Source organism: Ascaphus truei, chromosome 3, assembly GCF_040206685.1.
Source record: "Ascaphus truei isolate aAscTru1 chromosome 3, aAscTru1.hap1, whole genome shotgun sequence".
In the NCBI taxonomy this organism is placed as follows: Eukaryota; Metazoa; Chordata; class Amphibia; order Anura; family Ascaphidae; genus Ascaphus; species Ascaphus truei.
This window is the reverse complement of record NC_134485.1, coordinates 2,366,578-2,384,528: the sequence shown is the minus strand read 5'-3', so window position 1 is coordinate 2,384,528 and position 17,951 is coordinate 2,366,578. Positions and strand designations below refer to the sequence as shown.

Genomic DNA, 17,951 nt, shown 5'->3' with positions numbered 1-17,951 from the left:
CACAGGGAGATACAATGCGCAGTAACTCGCCGCATGTCCCTAAGACACAGGGAGATACAATGCGCAGTAACTCGCCGCATGTCCCTAAGACACAGGGAGATACAATGCGCAGTAACTCGCCGCATGTCCCTAGGACACAGGGAGATACAATGCGCAGTAACTCGCCGCATGTCCCTAAGACACAGGGAGATACAATGCGCAGTAACTCGCCGCCTGTCCCTAAGACACAGGGAGATACAATGCGCAGTAACTCGCCGCCTGTCCCTAAGACACAGGGAGATACAATGCGCAGTAACTCGCCGCATGTCCCTAGGACACAGGGAGATACAATGCGCAGTAACTCGCCGCATGTCCCTAAGACACAGGGAGATACAATGCGCAGTAACTCGCCACATGTCCCTAGGACACAGGGAGATACAATGCGCAGTAACTCGCCGCATGTCCCTAGGACACAGGGAGATACAATGCGCAGTAACTCGCCGCATGTCCCTAAGACACAGGGAGATACAATGCGCAGTAACTCGCCGCATGTCCCTAGGATACAGGGAGATACAATGCGCAGTAACTCGCCGCATGTCCCTAAGACACAGGGAGATACAATGCGCAGTAACTCGCCGCATGTCCCTAAGACACAGGGAGATACAATGCGCAGTAACTCGCCACATGTCCCTAAGACACAGGGACATACAATGCGCAGTAACTCGCCGCATGTCCCTAGGACACAGGGAGATACAATGCGCAGTAACTCGCCACATGTCCCTAAGACACAGGGAGATACAATGCGCAGTAACTCGCCGCATGTCCCTAGGGCACAGGGAGATACAATGCGCAGTAACTCGCCGCCTGTCCCTAAGACACAGGGAGATACAATGCGCAGTAACTCGCCGCATGTCCCTAAGACACAGGGAGATAAAATGTGCAGTAACTCGCCGCATGTCCCTAGGACACAGGGAGATACAATGCGCAGTAACTCGCCGCATGTCCCTAAGACACAGGGAGATACAATGCGCAGTAACTCGCCGCATGTCCCTAAGACACAGGGAGATACAATGCGCAGTAACTCGCCGCATGTCCCTAAGACACAGGGAGATACAATGCGCAGTAACTCGCCGCATGTCCCTAAGACACAGGGAGATACAATGCGCAGTAACTCGCCGCATGTCCCTAAGACACAGGGAGATACAATGCGCAGTAACTCGCCGCATGTCCCTAAGACACAGGGAGATACAATGCGCAGTAACTCGTCGCATGTCCCTAAGACACAGGGAGATACAATGCGCAGTAACTCGCCGCATGTCCCTAAGACACAGGGAGATACAATGCGCAGTAACTCGCCGCATGTCCCTAAGACACAGGGAGATACAATGCGCAGTAACTCGCCGCATGTCCCTAAGACACAGGGAGATACAATGCGCAGTAACTCGCCGCATGTCCCGAGGACACAGGGAGATACAATGCGCAGTAACTCGCCGCATGTCCCTAAGACACAGGGAGATACAATGCGCAGTAACTCGCCGCATGTCCCTAAGACACAGGGAGATACAATGCGCAGTAACTCGCCACATGTCCCTAAGACACAGGGACATACAATGCGCAGTAACTCGCCGCATGTCCCTAGGACACAGGGAGATACAATGCGCAGTAACTCGCCACATGTCCCTAAGACACAGGGAGATACAATGCGCAGTAACTCGCCGCATGTCCCTAGGGCACAGGAGATACAATGCGCAGTAACTCGCCGCATGTCCCTAAGACACAGGGAGATAAAATGCGCAGTAACTCGCCGCATGTCCCTAAGACACAGGGAGATACAATGCGCAGTAACTCGCCACATGTCCCTAGGACACAGGGAGATACAATGCGCAGTAACTCGCCGCATGTCCCTAGGACACAGGGAGATACAATGCGCAGTAACTCGCCGCATGTCCCTAAGACACAGGGAGATACAATGCGCAGTAACTCGCCGCATGTCCCTAGGACACAGGGAGATACAATGCGCAGTAACTCGCCGCATGTCCCTAAGACACAGGGAGATACAATGCGCAGTAACTCGCCGCATGTCCCTAAGACACAGGGAGATACAATGCGCAGTAACTCGCCACATGTCCCTAAGACACAGGGACATACAATGCGCAGTAACTCGCCGCATGTCCCTAGGACACAGGGAGATACAATGCGCAGTAACTCGCCACATGTCCCTAAGACACAGGGAGATACAATGCGCAGTAACTCGCCGCATGTCCCTAGGGCACAGGGAGATACAATGCGCAGTAACTCGCCGCCTGTCCCTAAGACACAGGGAGATACAATGCGCAGTAACTCGCCGCATGTCCCCTAAGACACAGGGAGATAAAATGCGCAGTAACTCGCCGCATGTCCCTAGGACACAGGGAGATACAATGCGCAGTAACTCGCCGCATGTCCCTAAGACACAGGGAGATACAATGCGCAGTAACTCGCCGCATGTCCCTAAGACACAGGGAGATACAATGCGCAGTAACTCGCCGCATGTCCCTAAGACACAGGGAGATACAATGCGCAGTAACTCGCCGCATGTCCCTAAGACACAGGGAGATACAATGCGCAGTAACTCGCCGCATGTCCCTAAGACACAGGGAGATACAATGCGCAGTAACTCGCCGCATGTCCCTAAGACACAGGGAGATACAATGCGCAGTAACTCGTCGCATGTCCCTAAGACACAGGGAGATACAATGCGCAGTAACTCGCCGCATGTCCCTAAGACACAGGGAGATACAATGCGCAGTAACTCGCCGCATGTCCCTAAGACACAGGGAGATACAATGCGCAGTAACTCGCCGCATGTCCCTAAGACACAGGGAGATACAATGCGCAGTAACTCGCCGCATGTCCCGAGGACACAGGGAGATACAATGCGCAGTAACTCGCCGCATGTCCCTAAGACACAGGGAGATACAATGCGCAGTAACTCGCCGCATGTCCCTAAGACACAGGGAGATACAATGCGCAGTAACTCGCCGCCTGTCCCTAAGACACAGGGAGATACAATGCGCAGTAACTCGCCGCATGTCCCTAAGACACAGGGAGATACAATGCGCAGTAACTCGCCGCATGTCCCTAAGACACAGGGAGATACAATGCGCAGTAACTCGCCGCATGTCCCTAAGACACAGGGAGATACAATGCGCAGTAACTCGCCGCATGTCCCTAAGACACAGGGAGATACAATGCGCAGTAACTCGCCGCATGTCCCTAAGACACAGGGAGATACAATGCGCAGTAACTCGCCGCATGTCCCTAGGACACAGGGAGATACAATGCGCAGTAACTCGCCGCATGTCCCTAAGACACAGGGAGATACAATGCGCAGTAACTCGCCGCATGTCCCTAAGACACAGGGAGATACAATGCGCAGTAACTCGCCGCATGTCCCTAGGACACAGGGAGATACAATGCGCAGTAACTCGCCGCATGTCCCTAGGACACAGGGAGATACAATGCGCAGTAACTCGCCGCATGTCCCTAAGACACAGGGAGATACAATGCGCAGTAACTCGCCGCATGTCCCTAGGACACAGGGAGATACAATGCGCAGTAACTCGCCACATGTCCCTAGGACACAGGGAGATACAATGCGCAGTAACTCGCCGCATGTCCCTAAGACACAGGGAGATACAATGCGCAGTAACTCGCCGCATGTCCCTAAGACACAGGGAGATACAATGCGCAGTAACTCGCCGCATGTCCCTAAGACACAGGGAGATACAATGCGCAGTAACTCGCCGCATGTCCCTAAGACACAGGGAGATACAATGCGCAGTAACTCGCCGCATGTCCCTAAGACACAGGGAGATACAATGCGCAGTAACTCGCCGCATGTCCCTAAGACACAGGGAGATACAATGCGCAGTAACTCGCCGCATGTCCCTAAGACACAGGGAGATACAATGCGCAGTAACTCGCCGCATGTCCCTAGGACACAGGGAGATACAATGTGCAGTAACTCGCCGCATGTCCCTAAGACACAGGGAGATACAATGCGCAGTAACTCGCCGCATGTCCCTAAGACACAGGGAGATACAATGCGCAGTAACTCGCCGCATGTCCCTAAGACACAGGGAGATACAATGCGCAGTAACTCGCCGCATGTCCCTAAGACACAGGGAGATACAATGCGCAGTAACTCGCCGCATGTCCCTAGGACACAGGGAGATACAATGCGCAGTAACTCGCCGCATGTCCCTAGGACACAGGGAGATACAATGCGCAGTAACTCGCCGCATGTCCCTAGGACACAGGGAGATACAATGCGCAGTAACTCGCCGCATGTCCCTAGGACACAGGGAGATACAATGCGCAGTAACTCGCCGCATGTCCCTAGGACACAGGGAGATACAATGCGCAGTAACTCGCCGCATGTCCCTAGGACACAGGGAGATACAATGCGCAGTAACTCGCCGCATGTCCCTAGGACACAGGGAGATACAATGCGCAGTAACTCGCCGCATGTCCCTAAGACACAGGGAGATACAATGCGCAGTAACTCGCCGCATGTCCCTAGGACACAGGGAGATACAATGCGCAGTAACTCGCCGCATGTCCCTAAGACACAGGGAGATACAATGCGCAGTAACTCGCCGCATGTCCCTAAGACACAGGGAGATACAATGCGCAGTAACTCGCCGCATGTCCCTAGGACACAGGGAGATACAATGCGCAGTAACTCGCCGCATGTCCCTAGGACACAGGGAGATACAATGCGCAGTAACTCGCCGCATGTCCCTAAGACACAGGGAGATACAATGCGCAGTAACTCGCCGCATGTCCCTAGGACACAGGGAGATACAATGCGCAGTAACTCGCCGCATGTCCCTAGGACACAGGGAGATACAATGCGCAGTAACTCGCCGCATGTCCCTAGGACACAGGGAGATACAAGGTGCAGTAACTCGCCGCATGTCCCTAAGACACAGGGAGATACAATGCGCAGTAACTCGCCACATGTCCCTAAGACACAGGGAGATATATTGCGCAGTAACTCGCCACATGTCCCTAAGACACAGGGAGATACAATGCGCAGTAACTCGCCGCATGTCCCTAAGACACAGGGAGATACAATGCGCAGTAACTCGCCGCATGTCCCTAAGACACAGGGAGATACAATGCGCAGTAACTCGCCGCATGTCCCTAAGACACAGGGAGATACAATGCGCAGTAACTCGCCGCATGTCCCTAAGACACAGGGAGATACAATGCGCAGTAACTCGCCGCATGTCCCTAGGACACAGGGAGATACAATGCGCAGTAACTCGCCGCATGTCCCTAGGACACAGGGAGATACAATGCGCAGTAACTCGCCGCATGTCCCTAGGACACAGGGAGATACAATGCGCAGTAACTCGCCGCATGTCCCTAGGACACAGGGAGATACAAGGCGCAGTAACTCGCCGCATGTCCCTAAGACACAGGGAGATACAATGCGCAGTAACTCGCCGCCTGTCCCTAAGACACAGGGAGATACAATGCGCAGTAACTCGCCGCATGTCCCTAAGACACAGGGAGATACAATGCGCAGTAACTCGCCGCCTGTCCCTAAGACACAGGGAGATACAATGCGCAGTAACTCGCCGCATGTCCCTAAGACACAGGGAGATACAATGCGCAGTAACTCGCCGCCTGTCCCTAAGACACAGGGAGATACAATGCGCAGTAACTCGCCGCATGTCCCTAAGACACAGGGAGATACAATGCGCAGTAACTCGCCGCATGTCCCTAAGACACAGGGAGATACAATGCGCAGTAACTCGCCGCATGTCCCTAAGACACAGGGAGATACAATGCGCAGTAACTCGCCGCATGTCCCTAGGACACAGGGAGATACAATGTGCAGTAACTCGCCGCATGTCCCTAAGACACAGGGAGATACAATGCGCAGTAACTCGCCGCATGTCCCTAGGACACAGGGAGATACAATGCGCAGTAACTCGCCACATGTCCCTAGGACACAGGGAGATACAATGCGCAGTAACTCGCCGCATGTCCCTAGGACACAGGGAGATACAATGCGCAGTAACTCGCCACATGTCCCTAGGACACAGGGAGATACAATGCGCAGTAACTCGCCGCATGTCCCTAAGACACAGGGAGATACAATGCGCAGTAACTCGCCGCATGTCCCTAGGACACAGGGAGATACAATGCGCAGTAACTCGCCGCATGTCCCTAAGACACAGGGAGATACAATGCGCAGTAACTCGCCGCATGTCCCTAAGACACAGGGAGATACAATGCGCAGTAACTCGCCGCATGTCCCTAGGACACAGGGAGATACAATGCGCAGTAACTCGCCGCATGTCCCTAGGACACAGGGAGATACAATGCGCAGTAACTCGCCGCATGTCCCTAAGACACAGGGAGATACAATGCGCAGTAACTCGCCGCATGTCCCTAGGACACAGGGAGATACAATGCGCAGTAACTCGCCGCATGTCCCTAGGACACAGGGAGATACAAGGTGCAGTAACTCGCCGCATGTCCCTAAGACACAGGGAGATACAATGCGCAGTAACTCGCCACATGTCCCTAAGACACAGGGAGATATATTGCGCAGTAACTCGCCACATGTCCCTAAGACACAGGGAGATACAATGCGCAGTAACTCGCCGCATGTCCCTAAGACACAGGGAGATACAATGCGCAGTAACTCGCCGCATGTCCCTAAGACACAGGGAGATACAATGCGCAGTAACTCGCCGCATGTCCCTAAGACACAGGGAGATACAATGCGCAGTAACTCGCCGCATGTCCCTAAGACACAGGGAGATACAATGCGCAGTAACTCGCCGCATGTCCCTAGGACACAGGGAGATACAATGCGCAGTAACTCGCCGCATGTCCCTAGGACACAGGGAGATACAATGCGCAGTAACTCGCCGCATGTCCCTAAGACACAGGGAGATACAAGGCGCAGTAACTCGCCGCATGTCCCTAGGACACAGGGAGATACAATGCGCAGTAACTCGCCGCATGTCCCTAAGACACAGGGAGATACAATGCGCAGTAACTCGCCGCATGTCCCTAAGACACAGGGAGATACAATGCGCAGTAACTCGCCGCATGTCCCTAGGACACAGGGAGATACAATGCGCAGTAACTCGCCGCATGTCCCTAGGACACAGGGAGATACAAGGCGCAGTAACTCGCCGCATGTCCCTTGGAGCAGGGGTCTCCAAACTCCGTCGTCACGGCCCGTCACCAGGCCGGCTGTTATGGATATCCCTGTTTCAGTCTTGGACTGAGCCACTGGTTGAGCCACCTGTGCTGAAGCGGGGATATTCATAAAAGCCGGTCTGGTGGCGGCCCTTGATGACTGAGTTTGGAGACCCCTGCTTTGGGGTTTAAACTAGTGTATTCAAGACAAACATCTTATTTCCGATACTCACAATGTCAGTCCTATTAGTTGAATGACTGTTATTTTGATGTGATGGATTTGCCCACGATCTGAGCTATGCTGAGCTAGGCTGAGCTAGGCTGAGCTAGGCTGAGCTAGGCAGAGCTAGGCGGAGCTAGGCGGAGCTAGGCTGAGCTAGGCTGAGCTAGGCGGAGCTATACTGAGCTAGGCAGAGCTATACTGAGCTAGGCGGAGCTATGCTGAGCTAGGCGGAGCTAGGCGGAGCTATGCTGAGGTTGGAGAGCCGTACCTGGTCACACCAGCTCCCTTCTATGCTAAGGAAGAAGCGATGGATTCTGCCCTTCGCAGCCACGGAATCTCTATGCAATTCTTACCAAGAACGTATCCAGTATCAACTGTATCCTGCACCACTCATACAAGGGTATAGGGACCAGGCTCTTAAATGCCTGTGATTCTCCAGAAACCAGCTCCATCTGGACATGCAAGTGACCTGGAGAGAAGACGTAGAAAAATATCATTATTTAACAGACTGGACACATTTTGTAATAGGTGCCATACCTATTCTCCGTCAGATTCTTTACTAATGTGGTTACATGGTTACATGGTTACATGGTTACATGGTTACATGGTTACATAGCAGATGAGGTTGAAAACACAGACGTCCATCAAGTTCAACCTGAGTTAAATTTAAACAACAGATACTTTATCCTATATCCGCTCTTGCAATATATTGATCCAGAGGAAGGCAAACAAAAAAACCCAGTGACATCATTGGATGATATATCTCATAAGAGGAAAAATAAATTCCCTCCTGACTCCAAGAATTGGCAATCGGATTAATCCCTGGATCAACATCCTTCCCATGTATACTTATTTGGTATATCCCTGTATACCTTTCCTTTCTAAATAGATGTCCAACCTTTTTTATGAACATATCTATTGTATCTGCCATCACAGTCTCCATGGGTAATGAATTCCACATTGTAACTGCCCTTACTGTAAAGAACCCTTTCCTTTGTTGCTGGTGAAATTTCCTTTCCTCCAACTTTAAGGGATGGCCCCGAGTCCTTTGTACTGCCCGTGAGATGAATAGTTCATTTGAAATCTCCTTGTATTGTCCCCGAATATATTTGTATATAGTTATCATATCCCCTCTTAGACGCTTCTTTTCTAATGTAAACAAATATAATATAGCTAACCTCTCCTCGTAAATCAGATTGTCCATCCCCTTTATTCATTTGGTAGCTTTTCTCTTCTTTTTCCAGTTCCATTATCTCTTTGTTATGGACTTGTGGCCATAACTGTACTCATTCAAGGTGTGGTCTTCTCAATCAAGAATTCACCTAGTTTTGTCCCACTTAGTTTGTATGTCGCCTGTTTATTCTTGCATCCCAAATGCATAACCTTACATGTATCTGTATTAAACCTCATTTGCCATTTACCTGCCCACGTTTCCAGTCTCTCCAAGTCCTTCTGAAGAGAAATTACATCCTGCTCTGATTCTATCACCTTACACAATTTAGTATCATCAGCAAAGATGGAGACTTTGCTCTCGATCCCAACCTCAAGGTCATTAATAAACAAGTTCAAAAGCAGGGGTCCCAGTACCGATCCCTGAGGTACTCCACTCACGACTTTAGCCCAACCTGAAAAAGTTCCATTTATAACAACCCTCTGTTTTTTTCAATCCAGGTGCATATATTATTACTGAGTCCAATTTTCTTTATTTTGTACACCAACCTCTTGTGTGAAACCGTATCAAACGCCTTTGCAAAATCTAAGACACTATGGGAAATGGCTTTGGGCTCTCGGATACATAACTTATAAGGAATGGGGGCCGCTCATTCAAACGGGATTCTCCCAAATCCCCCACAGAAAAATACAGAATCCTGCAGATGTGATATGTAATAAAAATGAAGAAAACAATAGTGCATTACTGCAAAGACTTGTGAGAGGTGAGAGGGATGTATCGCACGCACAATTATCTATGTAACTATGTAACTGTAACTATGTAACTGTAACTATGTAACTGTAACTAGGTTGTTTGTTTTCCACACTGGCACCAATTTTTGATACCTACTGTATACTTAATGTCCACACTGTTTATTCACTATATATATTTTTATATATTGAAATCGTTTATTTGTGCTTGAATTTACGCTTCCACTTATTTAAACGTGAAAATTATCACATTTAAATATGCAAATAGGATTATTTCCCATGTATCTCCGGTGTGTTACCTTCTCTCTGTGTGTTGTATACATACGAGGTTAGGAAGGTATACATGTTAATGGGTCTCTTTCCCTTTTGTTTTTCCTCTCCTCTGGGTCTCCCCTCTCTCTCCCCCTCCCTCTCTCTCCCCCTCCCTCTCTCTCCCCCCCCCTCTCTCCCCCCCTCCCCTCCCCTCTCTTCCCCCCCCTCTCTCTCTCTCTCTCTCCCCCCTCTCTCTTCCCCTCTCTCTCTTTTTCTCCTCTGGATCTCTCCCTTCCTCTCCTATGGGTCACCCTCTTCTCCCTCTCTCTCTCCTCTGGGATTCTCTCTTTTTCTCCACTGGGTCTCTCACCTCTCCCTCTTTCTCTCCTCTGTGTCTCTCTCTCTCTCTCTCTCTCTCTTTTTCCCTCCCTCTCTCTTTCTTTCCTCTCCTGGTTTCTCTCCCTTTCTATTTCTCTCCTATGGATATCTCTCCCTCTCTCTCCCTCTCTGTTTTTCTCCTCTGGATCCCTCTCTATCTTTCCTCTGGGTCACTCTCTTCTCCCTCTCTCTTCTCTATGATTCTCTCTTTCTCTCAACTGCGTCTCTCACTTCTCCCTCTTTCTCTCCTCTGGGTCTCCCTCTCTCTCACTCACCCCCCCCCCCCCCTCTGGGATTATCTCTTTGTCTCCTCTGGGTCTCTTTCTTCTCTCTTTCCCTCCTCTAGGTCTCTCTACCTCTCTCTTATTCCCACTTCTGGGGTTCTCTCCCTCTCTATTTCTCTCCTCTGGATCTCTCTCTCTTCCCCTCTCTCTCTCTTTCTCCTCTGTATCTCTCTCTTCCTTTCCTCTGGGTCACACTCTTCTCCCTCTCTCTCTACTCTGGGATTCTCTCTCCTCCGGGTCTCTCGCTCTCTCATTCTCTCTCCCCTCTGGGAGTCTCTATGTCCCTCTCACTTTCTCTCTTCTCCTAACCTCTCCCTTTATCTCCTCTGGGTTTCTTTCTTCTCCCTCTCTATTTCTCTCCTCTGGGTCTCTCCTCTGGATCTCTCTTCTCCCTCTCTCTCTCCCTCTCCCCCTCTTTCCCTCCTCTGGATCTCTCTTCTCCCTCTCTCTCTCCTTCTCTTTCCCTCCTCTGGATCTCTCTTCTCCCTCTCTCTCTCCTTCTCTTTCCCTCCTCTGGTTCTCTCTATCTATCTCCCTCTCTTTCCCTCATCTGGGTCTCTCATCTCCCTCTCTCTTTCTCTCCTCTGGGGCTGTCTCTCACCCCCCCCCCCCCTTCCCCTATGAAGTCCCACCCGAAATTAGCGGCACACACAGGATTCGCAGTACCTGAGGAACTTACACATATAACACCTTTTAACCATTTCATTTAGTTTCATAATTAAATGCGCGTAGAGACATTTCAGTCTAACGCAAAACACAAGCAGCAAACGCCTCGGGAAGTCCGATCCCGCCACATTACCTGTGCTGGTCAGGAGCACAGCGGGAGAGATATACTTATTACTGTGGTCCAGATGGTACAGAACCCCACAGAACTTTAAAGGGCACCACTGCAACAGAAACACCCACGTAGAGAAGCTGCAGCTGGGGGAAAAAGCTGTGTTAGAGGGGGAAAAAAATGGCCGACCTTGTGCACATCTCAGTGATATGACAAATATCACTGACCTGTGGCTTATCTGCCCCTGCGGGGCTCACCCTCACACAGCATGCGGTACTCACTCTGCCCCTGCGGGGCTCACCCTCACACAGCATGCGGTACTCACTCTGCCCCTGCGGGGCTCACCCTGACACAGCATGCGGTACTCACGCTGTCCCTTCGGGGCTCACCCTGATACAGCATGCGGTACTCACTCTGCCCCTGAGGGGCTCACCCTCACACAGCATGCGGTACTCACTCTGCCCCTGCGGGGCTCACCCTGACACAGCATGCAGTACTCACTCTGCCCCTGCGGGGCTAACCCTGACACAGCATGCAGTACTCACTCTGCCCCTGCGGGGCTCACCCTGACACAGCATGCGGTACTCACTCTGCCCTGCAGGGCTCACCCTGACACAGCATGCAGTACTCACTCTGCCCCTGCGGGGCTAACCCTGACACAGCATGCAGTACTCACTCTGCCCCTGCGGTGCTAACCCTGACACAGCATGCAGTACTCACTCTGCCCTGCAGGGCTCACCCTGACACAGCATGCAGTACTCACTCTGCCCCTGCGGGGCTCACCTTGACACAGCATGCAGTACTCACTCTGCCCTGCGGGGCTCACCCTAACACAGCATGCAGTACTCACTCTGCCCCTGCTGGGCTCACCCTGACACAGCATGCAGTACTCACTCTGCCCCTGCCGGGCTCACCCTGACACAGCATGCAGTACTCACTCTGCCCTGCGGGGCTCACCCTGACACAGCATGCAGTACTCACTCTGCCCCTGCTGGGCTCACCCTGACACAGCATGCAGTACTCACTCTGCCCCTGCGGGGCTCACCCTGACACAGCATGCGGTACTCACGCTGTCCCTGCGGGGCTCACCCTGACACAGCATGCGGTACTCACTCTGCCCCTGCGGGGCTCACCCTGACACAGCGTGCGGTACTCACGCTGTCCCTGCGGGGCTCACCCTGACACAGCATGCGGTACTCATTCTGCCCTTGCGGGGCTCACCCTGACACAGCGTGCAGTACTCACTCTGCCCCTGCGGGGCTCACCCTGACACAGCGTGCAGTACTCACTCTGCCCCTACGGGGCTCACCCTGACACAGCATGCAGAACTCACTCTGCCCCTGCGGGGCTCACCCTGACACAGCATGCGGGGCTCACCCTGACACAGCATGCGGTACTCACTCTGCCCCTGCGGGGCTCACCCTGACACAGCATGCGGTACTCACTCTGCCCCTGCGGGGCTCACCCTGACACAGCATGCGGTACTCACTCTGCCCCTGCGGGGCTCACCCTGACACAGCATGCGGTACTCACTCTGCCCCTGCTGGGCTCACCCTGACACAGCATGCGGTACTCACTCTGCCCCTGCGGGGCTCACCCTGACACAGCATGCGGTACTCACTCTGCCCCTGCTGGGCTCACCCTGACACAGCATGCAGTACTCACTCTGCCCCTGCTGGGCTCACCCTGACACAGCATGCAGTACTCACTCTGCCCCTGCTGGGCTCACCCTGACACAGCATGCAGTACTCACTCTGCCCCTGCCGGGCTCAGCCTGACACAGCATGCGGTACTCACTCTGCCCCTGCGGGGCTCACCCTGACACAGCATGCGGTACTCACTCTGTCCCTGCGGGGCTCACCGTGACACAGCATGCGGTACTCACTCTGCCCCTGCGGGGCTCAACCTGACACAGCATGCAGTACTCACTCTGCCCCTGCGGGGCTCAGCCTGACACAGCATGCGGTACTCACTCTGCCCCTGCGGGGCTCAGCCTGACACAGCATGCGGTACTCACTCTGCCCCTGCGGGGCTCAGCCTGACACAGCATGCGGTACTCACTCTGCCCCTGCGGGGCTCACCGTGACACAGCATGCGGTACTCACTCTGCCCCTGCGGGGCTCACCCTGACACAGCATGCGGTACTCACTCTGCCCCTGCGGGGCTCAACCTGACACAGCATGCAGTACTCACTCTGCCCCTGCGGGGCTCAGCCTGACACAGCATGCGGTACTCACTCTGCCCCTGCGGGGCTCAGCCTGACACAGCATGCGGTACTCACTCTGCCCCTGCGGGTCTCACCCTGACACAGCGTGCAGTTCTCACTCTGCCCCTGCGGGTCTCACCCTGACACAGCGTGCAGTTCTCACTCTGCCCCTGCGGGGCTCAGCCTGACACAGCATGCAGTACTCACTCTGCCCCTGCGGGGCTCAGCCTGACACAGCATGCGGTACTCACTCTGCCCCTGCGGGGCTCCCCCTGACACAGCATGCGGTACTCACTCTGCCCCCGCGGGGCTCACCCTGACACAGCATGCAGTACTCACTCTGCCCCTGGGGGGCTCACCCTGACACAGCATGCAGTACTCACTCTGAATTTCTCAGGGGGCTTCTGATTAGGAAATGTCGTCAATTAAGTGTTTTCTTGACCCTTAACCCACCCTGATCAGATAAGGGGAGGTTGGGAGATGGGGAGGTGGGAGGGGAGAGGGAGGTGGGGAGGTGGGGAGGTTGAGAGAGGGAGGGTGGGAGGTGGGGGGGAGAGGGAGGTGGGGAGATTGGGAGATGGGGGGGAGAGGTAGGTTGGGAGGTGGGGAGGTTGAGAGAGGGAGGTTGGGAGATGGGGAGTTCTGCCTGTTCAAGCCATTCTTGAACGCACAAGGGCATCCAGAGGAAATGCAGCCGCGCCGTCTCCTCTCACCGTGCTTACAATCTAACTTTTTATAGGATTTACACATACTTCTAGGTGTCCGATTTGGGCATAAAAGGTACAAATCACCATGACGAACCCGTAAACATGTCACTGGAGTTATTGGAGGTCACTGTAGTCCTAAGAGGAACTGCTCCTTTAATCATTAGAGGCGTTAGGAATCAGTATGGGGGTCACTTACCGAGATGCTGTGGCGGATCTCTGCCTCCGTCTCTCCAACACCCCGTCTCTGTACGGCTCCAGGGTCCTCAGCACCCCGAAGCTCTCCCCACTGCAGGCATAGGGAAAGGTCAGGAGGTGGACCACTTCTGCAAAGACAGAGGCCGAGGTTTAGAACACAGGCAGGACCAATAACCAGGACCAGTAACCAGAACCAATAACCAGGACCAATATCCAGGACCAGTAACCAGGACCAGTAACCAGGACCAATAACAAGGACCAATAACCAGAACCAATAACCAGGACCAGTAACCAGGACCAATAACCAGGACCAATAACCAGAACCAATAACCAGAACCAATAACCAGGGCCAATAACCAGGACCAGTAACCAGGACCAGTAACCAGGACCAATAACAAGGACCAATAACCAGAACCAATAACCAGGACCAGTAACCAGGACCAATAACAAGGACCAATAACCAGGACCAGTAACCAGAACCAATAACCAGGACCAATAACCAGGACCAATAACCAGGACCAGTAACCAGGACCAATAACCAGGACCAATAACCAGGACCAATAACCAGGACCAATGACCAGGACCAGTAACCAGGACCAATAACCAGGACCAGTAACCAGAACCAATAACCAGAACCAATAACCAGGACCAGTAACCAGGACCAATAACCAGGACCAATAACCAGAACCAATAACCAGGACCAGTAACCAGGACCAGTAACCAGGACCAATAACCAGGACCAATAACCAGAACCAATAACCAGAACCAATAACCAGGGCCAATAACCAGGACCAGTAACCAGGACCAGTAACCAGGACCAATAACCAGAACCAATAACCAGGTCCAGTAACCAGGACCAGTAACCAGGACCAATAACCAGGACCAGTAACCAGAACCAATAACCAGAACCAATAACCAGGACCAGTAACCAGGACCAATAACCAGGACCAATAACCAGAACCAATAACCAGGACCAATAACCAGGACCAGTAACCAGGACCAATAACCAGGACCAGTAACCAGAACCAATAACCAGAACCAATAACCAGGACCAGTAACCAGGACCAATAACCAGGACCAATAACCAGAACCAATAACCAGAACCAATAACCAGGGCCAATAACCAGGACCAGTAACCAGGACCAATATCCCGGACCAATAACCAGAACCAATAACCAGAACTAATAACCAGGACCAATAACTGGGACCAATAACCGGGACCAAGAATCAGGACCAATAACCAGGACCAGTAACCAGAACCAATAACCAGGACCAATATCCCGGACCAATAACCAGAACCAATAACCAGAACTAATAACCAGGACCAATAACCGGGACCAATAACCGGGACCAAGAACCAGGACCAATAACCAGGACCAGTAACCAGAACCAATAACCAGGACAAATAACCAAAACCAATAACCAGGACCAATAACCAGGACCAATAACCAGAACCAATAACCAGAACCAATAACTAGGACCAATAACCAGGACCAGTAACCAGGACTAATAACCAGAACCAATAACCGGGACCAATAACCAGGACCAATATCCAGGACCAATAACCAGAACCAATAACCAGAACCAATAACCAGGACCAATAACCAGAACCAGTAACTAGGACCAGTAACCAGGACCAATAACCAGAACCAATAACCGGGACCAATTACCGGGACCAATAACCGGGACCAGTAACCGGGACCAGTAACCGGGACCAATAACCGGGACCAATAACTGGGACCAAGAACCAGAACCAGGACCAGTAACCAGGACCAATAACCAGGACCAGTAACCAGGACCAGTAACCAGGACCAGTAACCAGAACCAATAACCAGGACAAATAACCAGAACCAATTACCAGAACCAATAACCAGGACCAATAACCAGAACCAATAACCAGAACCAATAACCAGGACCAATAACCAGAACCAATAACCAGGATCAGTAACCAGGACCAGTAACCAGGACTAACAACCAGGACCCGGAACCAGACCCAATAACCAGAACCAATAACCAGGACCAATAACCAGAACCAATAACCAGGACCAATAACCAGAACCAATAACCAGGACAAGTAACAGAGTAACAGCTGTGTATTCTTTGTGGGAGTAACACCTGAGACTGGCTTCCAACCCTGGCTACTCATTAATCTGAGAAGGCGTCTCCCCCTGCTGGAGAAACGTGTAACTCCATTCAAACGGATGGGGATAAATATATTCTGCAGTACGAGGAATCGGCTTCAAAGCATAAGGAAAAGGGGACAGAACGAGAGAAAAGGGGATAGAACGAGAGGGAAGGGGATAGAACGAGAGGGAAGGGGACTGAACGAGAGAAAAGGGGATAGAACGAGAGAAAAGGGACGCTAATAAAGCGTCTTCCGAGTGCTTCAGCTTCATCTCAATCAACGGAGCGAAAATATTCCCCAATGCAGGGAATTGGCTTCAAAACATTGAATAAGGACCAAGGGGCGGATCCACCAAATTCCCATCCAGTGGAGATATTATCGACTTGTAAAAAAATGTTTTTATGGTGCGTTAATAGCGAAATTATAAGTGCTGATTCATCAATATGTCTACGATCCTAAATAAGTCTGGAAGTGGAAATGAAAGTTTACTTGTTTTTTCAGTAAAGTTGGGAGAACGGTAACATGGGGATGAAGTCGCTGACCTGTGTGCAAAGTTTAAATGTCCCGGTCACGTGACGCAGGGAGATACCGGAACCCAATACCGGGGCCTGTAACTCGGGAAGCAGGGGGTCCCGGGACCGGGGCCTATAACTCGGGATGCAGGGGGTCCCGGGACCGGGGCCTGTAACTCGGGATGCAGGGGGTCCCGGGACCGGGGCCTGTAACTCGGGAAGCAGGGGGTCCCGGGACCGGGGCCTGTAACTCGGGAAGCAGGGGGTCCCAGGACCGGGGCCTGTAACTCGGGAAGCAGGGGGGACCGGGGCCTGTAACTTGGGAAGCAGGGGGGACCGGGGCCTGTAACTCGGGAAGCAGGGGGTCCCGGGACCGGGGCCTGTAACTCGGGATGCAGGGGGTCCCGGGACCGGGGCCTGTAACTCGGGAAGCAGGGGGGACCGGGACCGGGCCTGTAACTCGGGAAGCAGGGGGTCCCGGGACCGGGGCCTGTAACTCGGGACGCAGGGGGTCCCGGGACCGGGGCCTGTAACTCGGGAAGCAGGGGGTCCCGGGACCGGGGCCTGTAACTCGGGAAGCAGGGGGGACCGGGGCCTGTAACTCGGGAAGCAGGGGGGACCGGGGCCTGTAACTCGGGAAGCAGGGGGTCCCGGGACCGGGGCCTGTAACTCGGGAAGCAGGGGGTCCCGGGACCGGGGCCTGTAACTCGGGATGCAGGGGGTCCCGGGACCCCGGCCTGTAACTCGGGAAGCAGGGGGTCCCGGGACCGGGGCCTGTAACTCGGGAAGCAGGGGGTCCCGGGACCGGGGCCTGTAACTCGGGAAGCAGGGGGTCCCGGGACCGGGGACTGTAACTCTGGAAGCAGGGGGGACCGGGGCCTGTAACTCGGGAAGCAGGGGGTCCCGGGACCGGGGCCTGTAACTCGGGAAGCAGGGGATCCCGGGACCGGGGCCTGTAACTCGGGAAGCAGGGGGGACCGGGGCCTGTAACTTGGGAAGCAGGGGGGACCGGGGCCTGTAACTCGGGAAGCAGGGGATCCCGGGACCGGGGCCTGTAACTCGGGAAGCAGGGGGTCCCGGGACCGGGGCCTGTAACTCGGGAAGCAGGGGGTCCCGGGACCGGGGCAGGGGCCTGTAACTCGGGAAGCAGGGGGTCCCGGGACGGGGGCCTGTAACTCGGGAA

At 53.3% G+C, this 17,951-nt stretch overlaps 1 protein-coding gene across 1 annotated transcript in view; it reads right to left on the bottom strand.

Annotated features, from left to right (window-relative positions):
- LOC142491233 (protein sel-1 homolog 3-like) overlaps positions 1-17,951 on the bottom strand; it is a 169,413-nt gene that overhangs the window by 103,197 nt on the left and 48,265 nt on the right. Inside the window, exons 4-6 of the mRNA XM_075593500.1 lie at positions 14,133-14,259; positions 11,048-11,169; positions 7,768-7,883 (exon numbers count right to left, since the gene is read on the bottom strand). Coding sequence (XP_075449615.1) covers positions 7,768-7,883; positions 11,048-11,169; positions 14,133-14,259 — 365 coding nt within the window. The remainder of the gene's footprint in view (positions 1-7,767; positions 7,884-11,047; positions 11,170-14,132; positions 14,260-17,951) is intronic.